The sequence below is a fragment of the Phoenix dactylifera genome, chromosome 3 (genome assembly GCF_051530095.1).
Source record: "Phoenix dactylifera cultivar Ajwa chromosome 3, Ajwa_hap1_PhDact_Kaust_v1.1, whole genome shotgun sequence".
In the NCBI taxonomy this organism is placed as follows: domain Eukaryota; kingdom Viridiplantae; phylum Streptophyta; class Magnoliopsida; order Arecales; family Arecaceae; genus Phoenix; species Phoenix dactylifera.
This window is the reverse complement of record NC_143192.1, coordinates 491,891-499,201: the sequence shown is the minus strand read 5'-3', so window position 1 is coordinate 499,201 and position 7,311 is coordinate 491,891. Positions and strand designations below refer to the sequence as shown.

At 41.7% G+C, this 7,311-nt stretch overlaps 1 protein-coding gene across 2 annotated transcripts; it reads right to left on the bottom strand.

Annotated features, from left to right (window-relative positions):
* Nucleotides 1–606: 606 nt before the first annotated feature.
* Nucleotides 607–7,017, bottom strand: LOC103718749 (rop guanine nucleotide exchange factor 14-like). Of its 2 annotated transcripts, XM_089929381.1 has the most exons (9): nt 6,782–7,017; nt 6,636–6,698; nt 6,146–6,238; nt 3,502–3,918; nt 2,603–2,757; nt 2,440–2,514; nt 1,996–2,271; nt 1,490–1,837; nt 607–1,206 (listed from the first exon to the last, which is right to left on the bottom strand). In XM_089929381.1, the coding sequence occupies exons 3-9, from the start codon at nt 6,210–6,212 to the stop codon at nt 883–885; spliced, it is 1,662 nt and encodes a 553-aa protein (XP_089785507.1). In that variant the 5' UTR covers nt 6,213–6,238; nt 6,636–6,698; nt 6,782–7,017; the 3' UTR covers nt 607–882. The 2 variants fall into 2 exon arrangements, with proteins under 2 accessions (XP_089785507.1, XP_089785506.1); XM_089929380.1 differs by lacking the exons at nt 6,146–6,238; nt 6,636–6,698; nt 6,782–7,017 and adding an exon at nt 4,027–4,826.
* Nucleotides 7,018–7,311: the final 294 nt, after the last annotated feature.

Sequence of the window (7,311 nt, the reverse complement as noted above, 5' to 3'; positions counted from 1 at the left end):
AGCCAATTAATGAAACTGGATACGCCAGTTGACGGTTGCTGAACGTTTGAACTCTTCTCCTAATTAGATGTCCGGCTTGAGATACGCGATTGAAGACAAATTGCACCCAGTTGGCACAATTGATCGCAATAAAGAGCCGTTCGGATGCTAGGCTCCCTTGTGGATGCAGAGATATTTTTGCATTGGATGAAAAATCGAGCAGTATGTCTTGCTTAAAAATCATACAACAAATTCCAATAGCTTCATTGTATGCAGCACAATACTATCTGTCATACAGATGTATTTGCTGAGGGAGGTGGTAGATATTACCTGTGATTTGGAAAATGGCATAAATCTACACATTCCAATGGGATTGTGATGTGCAGGCCAGGCCAACTGCCTTAGAGACGCTATCAAATAACTGAAACTATTTGCATGCAGCTGCCCCCAAGTTCACTCTTTTATCGGTTGGAAGCAAGGAGCAGAGAATGATCCTCTTGGAACTACTCTAATTCGGTAACTTCTGAGAATTTTTTTCCTCGTTTTGTTCTAACCATGGAGACGCTATTTTTTCTTAGCACAGAAAATTCTAATTTCTTCAGCTGCCTCGCCTCACAAGCTCTGGACTCCCAACTAATTTAGACATTAGGATCTTATCATATAGAATGTACAGATGAGAATTTTCAACCACACAGCATTGACTGAAATTGACTGCAGTACATATCTTTCTAAAAGTGGGTCATTCTACAGAGACTGCAATACCTCAAACTCTCTTCCTCTATATAGTGATCACCTTATAAATTCCGTCGGCTGTGAGGCCGTCTCCCTGCTGAAGGAGAGCTTGAAAGCGGGGTGCTTACACAAACTTCCCTTCCATAGCACCAAGCTGTACTTCTAAATGGGCTAGCCTCGACCACCATTACTGCTTTTTCCCTTGTCATCTAAGAAAGGTTCCTCCTCCATGATCTTACTTTCATTGTCTTTGCTATAGCGCCCGTCTACCATGTTCATTTGCTCAATGAGAGAGCGCTTAATATGACCAGGTGGAGTTTCAGTGATCCCAGCAAGATATACATCAGAGGTGAAATCGAACTTGAGAGTGGCAATGGGAGTAGTGGGCTTCTTCAAGTCATCCTCCTGCAAGATATCTCCTATTCTTGACAGCATACTGAATGCCAGGCCTACAAGAACCCTGGAATAAGCTTCAACAATGGAATGCCCAACATCCTACACAACAGAATGGAGCAGAGCAAGTGATTTTATGGATCCTGGTATAAAACTAATCACTGCAAAAGAATCCAAATGCAGGCTGACAAGCCTTACATACAAAATTAGATTTCTTTAAGCAGCAAAAAACAGAGCAGGGACATAGATGAAACAAACTGTATAGAGTACTCTTGGCTAAACACATCCACTTAACATCATATTCATAGCCTTTTATGATTGTAACAGAAAATCGTATAGGAAAGGTCCTCCTGAGAGAACCAAAATGCAAAAATGATGATCTCACCTTGTTGTATTTCACCTTGGTGACATCAATAAAGGATTGTGGAAGGTTTGGAAATCTGATCTTCAGAATTTGCAGTAGTGCTTCAGCTCTTTCTAAATATACTGCCGTCTTTTCAAGTTCCGACCCATAATCTCTCCCAAAGTACCATGGGTACCGCATTGGCGATCTCTTGCTTGTTTCTTCAGACATTTTCTGCTTCCATGCAACCACTGCACCCTCTAATCGGTTCACAGTCTCAAGGACTTTGTGTTCACTTTTCAAACTGAGAGAAAGCAGGACTTCCTCAACTGAAATGGATTCCACAGCTACAACTTGGTAGATACCTTCACCCAAGCTAGCCTTCCCTGACTGCAAAAGTACAATTTTACAGGCTTGTACAAGGCTGAAAATGAATTCAAATTAAATCATATTCTCATGCAGATTAAGGTTTGTCATGCCAGAAAGTATTGATTAGAATCAGGTATGAATAATTTGGAAGGAACAGATGGTTGTAGGTGGCTGCTTGCCTTTGTAAGGGCATCTTGGATAGCATCTGGAATGGGCATTTGGTGCAGGACCTGTTCATTGATTGATTTGGCAGCCTTGAGGACTTGGTGAACAATCTTCCCCAGGAAACCAAGCCTTCTTCTTTGAGAAGGGGATAGTCCGCTATCAGGGACCCAAGGAGATGGGAGCCACCATTTCTTGCTCAGCCTAACACCACCACATCCGCTCCGCCCTTCAGTTCTGCTACCATCTTCCACATACCAAAACTCCGTTTCCACCATCGAATCTAATACTTCCTGCAGGAATTCATTTTTCATCGGCCAGCATATGAACTAGTGAAAGTAGAATTAAAAGAAAATTATGTTTAAGAATAACAAAGACATCAGTTACAATGCAAACCATCCAATTATTTCTTATCATTGCTTGATTAATTTGTACTTCAAACAGTAAAATTGTTAACATACAATTAGCATTGAATCTAGCTTTTGAAGAGCAGGAAGGATCATATGAACATCCGAACGAGCTTTGGGGGTCATTATCTGCAATGCAATAGAAAAATAGGATGACAGACCCTTGATCTTGAATGGAAAAAATCCTGTAGCGATACTTCATTTACCAAACCCATACCTCTAACATCTGGCCATTAGTGCCATATTGCTTTGCAGGAACTAGCTCAACCATGTAGTTGGTAGGGGAGAGCAACCAGTCCATTTCCCTACGCCACCTGTTTTTTCTTTCTTCAGATAAAGGTTCCAATTTCCACAACTCCCCAAAAACTGATGCTGAAAATGAGATGGATGTTAAGCAAAACCAGAACTACATTAAATCATTAGCAAGCAAAGTAGCTGGCACATCATAAACAAATAAGACAAAGTTGAAGACTACACTATCAAGCTAACTTTATTAGCCAATAAGATAGGTTTTTAATATATGGAAAATTGTAGCTTTTACTTTACTGTATTATTTAAAATATATGACTTGGACCAAATTTTCTTAGCATACTGCCAGTTGACATGTTCTATGCAGATATATAAAATTAAAAAAAAAGCATTTCTTGTTTTTCATGAACAAGCTTTTATGCAAAATGAGTGAACTGCACAAAAGAATGGTTATTGAATTCTGAAGTTGTATCGACTTGATCTTGTAACTATAAACAAATTGGACAGGCACTGATATCATGGAGAAAATGTCATTAGATTTCTTACACAGTGACCATTATTAAAATATAGCAGTCCACAGATTGTGTGCTAATCTGCAGAATGTCCAAAGCCCCTAACTTTTCATACTGTTCATACTTAAAATGGCTGATTTAATAACAATGGTATCAATCAACACAAGTCTTATTATGGTTTCCAAACAGAATGCTAGCACTACTGCTAATCTTAATTTTCATGCTTGGAATCATTCTTAATGCTCGCCTTTAAATCATCCAGATGTACGATGAATCTTTCTAGAAAGAAAGCTATATTTTAAGAGGAAAATTAAAACATGTGAAAGTAGTAATATGAAGGATCTATCAATAATACCTGAGAGATTTGTTATGGCATTAGACAATGCAAGAGCAGTGCTGATCCCTTTGGTCCCACCTGACACATCTTCTCCAAGCAATAGCTTTGCAAACCTCTCCTTCATAGCCTCGACGTCCGAGACATCCATATTGTAAGTAACTGAAGCCTTTCCTTTGACACCGAGATGATGGAGGCTGTGGAAGGCATCCCATTCCCCAAGAGCTTGCTCCTCCTCCTGCTTGCTTGACATCAGGCATTGAGAGGAGAAGGAGGAGCCCATGGCATCTTTGCTAGAAGAGCAGCTTGAGGCATCCTCATCGAGGGAGTCAACGGTAGCACAGCCATCAGCTCCACTCATGCCGCTGCTGCCAGTCTCATTATCGTAGGAGCAACTGTTGATGATGCAACTCTCAAGGCCGCTATATGTCATCACCCCTGCATGAACGGAATTTTCTTCTTAATGCATTGTTCCTAGTAAAATTGTTTGGTATCAGCTCTCAAGACAAGTTTAAAGCAACTAAGGACACCAATGTTGGGCCTCACCTGCTGCCGATTCACCAAGAATCCCAGCCCTTGATTTTTCAAGGCCGCTGCAAGAATTGGCCCACCGAGCCCAGGCCATGGAATCACAAGATTTATGCTCTTTTGGAAAGTCTGGGCATAATCTAATCATTGCTAAAAGCTAACTATTCCCAATTTGACAAGTTCTAGAAACCCTGTTACATTCTATTTTTTCAAGAATAAATATGGAGGCACGAATGTTCCCAGTTGAGCTTGGGACCTCTCCCCAGTTGAAGTGCTGAGCAGAGAGGCGCCGACAAACAGACTGAAGCCCCGTTATCCAGTTACTAGTTATCAAAGAGCCAACATCTTTTACCAAATTAAGCAAAGGTAATTATTGTCTAAGAGAATTGCCACTTTATTTTATAGAGTTGGAACAATTGAATAGATCTCTAACATGACAAGGTCGGTGACCTCTTCCATACATTCTTCTGCAAGAATTAGTTCTACTGCTTCTTGTTGATTCCGAAACGGTTCGAGTGCTGCAAGTTTGCAGCAGCACAACCATCTATCATTGATTTTGGTCATGGTTAAGAATAGTAATCGACGGGTCAGGTCAGGTCAGATTCAGATGAGTTAGGTATATTTATGTGTATGTCCTCTATGGCTTGGCTGTACCCAGTTCCCAGACTGAAACCGGCAGAATAGCATGACCTGTAACCGACAGCATGTTAGAGCTATTGACATTCAGTTGCTTGACCACACTCACCATCAAAATTGATACCACTCCAAGCTCTACTGATTGCATTTGATTCATATCATTTTGCGTAGATCTTCGACCGCTGTTTAGCATAAAATATATAGAGCATTTAAAAAGTCCAAGAAAGGATGCAATCCCAAGAAACTTATGACAATCAGATATGGGACCAGCAGCAAAAAACGTAGTTAGGAAGAAAAGGAACAATATCATCATCCATCTGAAGGTGACAAGACTAATAATGACCCAGCCAACAGGTTGATGCATAAGCAAGATGGGATAAAAATTGCAGACGACCATGCATAAATGAAGTGTCTTCATTCATATGTGGGCCATTATGAAGCACAGAAATGTTTGTGCTCTAAAGCCTGGATTGAAGAGGACTTGCGTGGTCTGACATGACCGATCACATGATCTGCTGGCCACCGCGCACTAGTTGCTAACAAGTGGAACTGCGGGCCACCCAGGAGCAACTCATGATCACGTACCATTCGACCACAGCACCAGATCTAAAGATTTTATAGGCCATCAGGCCACCTACTCTAATCCACATCATTTAAACAAACCACAACGGATAAATTCCACCGCGTCCCCAGTCTTTCCGTTTCAGCTGCAGTGCGCACCGCATCAGCCACGTGAAACCCCGCAGGGGGGACGATAAGAACCTCGAGCTCGTTCACATTTGAAATGACTCTTGTATTAAATGGGAACGCTACCACCTAGAAGTATCACGATATTCTGATAAGAACCTAGTAGTAGACTTTACAAACATGAATTTGGATTCCATGACTTCAGCTAGTAACTGAACTCATTTAATTGACGGCTAGCCAAACTTTACAGAAGTCTAACTGCTAGTCAGAAAAATATACATATACGTATACGAATATCTTAGCTTATAGTAATGGACCTGAACCAATGCATGGACCGGACCAGACTCAGGTGTCAGCCTTGCGTGCCAGCATTTGGTGCTATTAAATAGTCGCGGTTTAAATGGTGGGCGTGAGTCCGCACCATATCGTGCCGTGTCGCACGGCCGCCATTTATTGAGATCTCTCAAATCTCCTCCGATCCCTTCGCTCCCACCAGCCAGAGCAGGTGGGCAGCTCAGAACAGCAGACAGGCGATGCTCAACATCCGAAACGCGGCAGGTACCCATTGGAGAAATCCTCCTTTATTTTGGTTTTTTTTTCCTTTTCTCCAAATGGAAATTGCTTTTGGTAATTCAAATCCATGGATGCATCATAACCATCCTCTGCTTTCCGTTAAATAAATAATACTGGACTGAAAATAAAGCTCGAGAAGGAGGTAACGACGCGGTGTAAACAAAATTTAAAGGCATATCTATTCTTCTTTTTCTGAAGAAAGAAATAAATGGACGGTAGATCAAGGGTGAAGATGACATACTCTCTTGCTCCTCGAAATCCAGGCTGAAGTCTTTGGTTCGACGGCGACAGCAGACTAATCTCCTCATGTTTGAATAATTAAAAATTAAGACCGCTGCGGGAAAAAGCGATGCGATCTCGGGTCACACATCAGTCAGGAAAACAAAACAAAAAAAGCAACAGAAAGAAATTCTGAATTTAAAAACGATGGATGGAAGCTTTTTTGACAAAAAAAAAAAGGAAATCCGGAGAAAAGGCCACTATATTAAAAAGTTGAAAAGCCTTTTTGCTCAGGAAAAAAAAAAAAGGAAAAAAGGAGAAAGAGGATCCGTAAAATAGATCCGTCTTTTCTCTTTAGATTAATTCGGAGCAACCCAGAGAAAGAGGCAGAAATACTACTACGGCGAAATGTTGGGATTTTCTTTTTCCAAACAGTTCGGAATTTCACAAAGAAGTAATTTCTTCGTGAAGATTCTAAAAATGGAGTCCGGATTGGTGAGACAGAGAGAGACCTTATTTTGGGGGCAGAAGAACTTGCGCGGTTCCGCTTGCAAGATCTCAAATGGCTACCGGATCTGCCAAAAAAGAAATCCAGGAAATGAGGGTGAGAGACGAAGTTGGTTGGAGAGAAAAGATTCAGGAATGCAGAGGAAGTTACCTGATAGTTTCCAGGAGTCAGCATTTCCATCGAAAAGAGAGGAATGATGAGAGAGAGAGAGAGAGAGAGAGAGAGAAGAGAAGAAGAAGAAGAGTAGAGGGAAGTGGAGAAAGAGGACCCGATTTGGGGTTGGAGAAATAGAGCCCCACCACCAACGCCGGTTACTGTTATGCAACCGTCCCAGAAACGGAGGCTCCTCCCTCCTCGCAACCTAGCGCAAGCTTATAAATGCACCCATTATTTTCTATTCTTTTCTTCCTTTTGGAAAGACTTGTGCTAGATCCGAGGCCGTTGGATTTAAAATGGATTCAGATCCCAAAGCATGGCCCTCTGTGCATTACAGCAAAAAAGGATAAAGAAAACTCCGTCAACCCTCCGATCACCGCTCCACGCGCTCGGGTTGTATCTTTTATGCGAAAGAAGGATTTCCCTTCCTTCCCGCGAATTCACCGTTGGATCATCCATCGGTCCCCTCTCCGGATGGCGTTGAGATCTGTGCAACGGATGATCCAGCGGTGGCTTCGCTCGAA

Excerpts from the sequence above, each read along its gene's own strand:
- LOC103718749 (XM_089929380.1), bottom strand. The coding sequence starts at position 4,156 with ATGATTAGATTATGCCCAGACTTTCCAAAAGAGCATAAATCTTGTGAT. Across the intron at positions 2,515-2,602 it reads CTAATGGCCAGATGTTAGAG|ATAATGACCCCCAAAGCTCG; the intron begins GTATGGGTTTGG and ends ATTGCATTGCAG. Across the intron at positions 1,838-1,995 it reads TCCAAGATGCCCTTACAAAG|TCAGGGAAGGCTAGCTTGGG; the intron begins GCAAGCAGCCAC and ends GTACTTTTGCAG.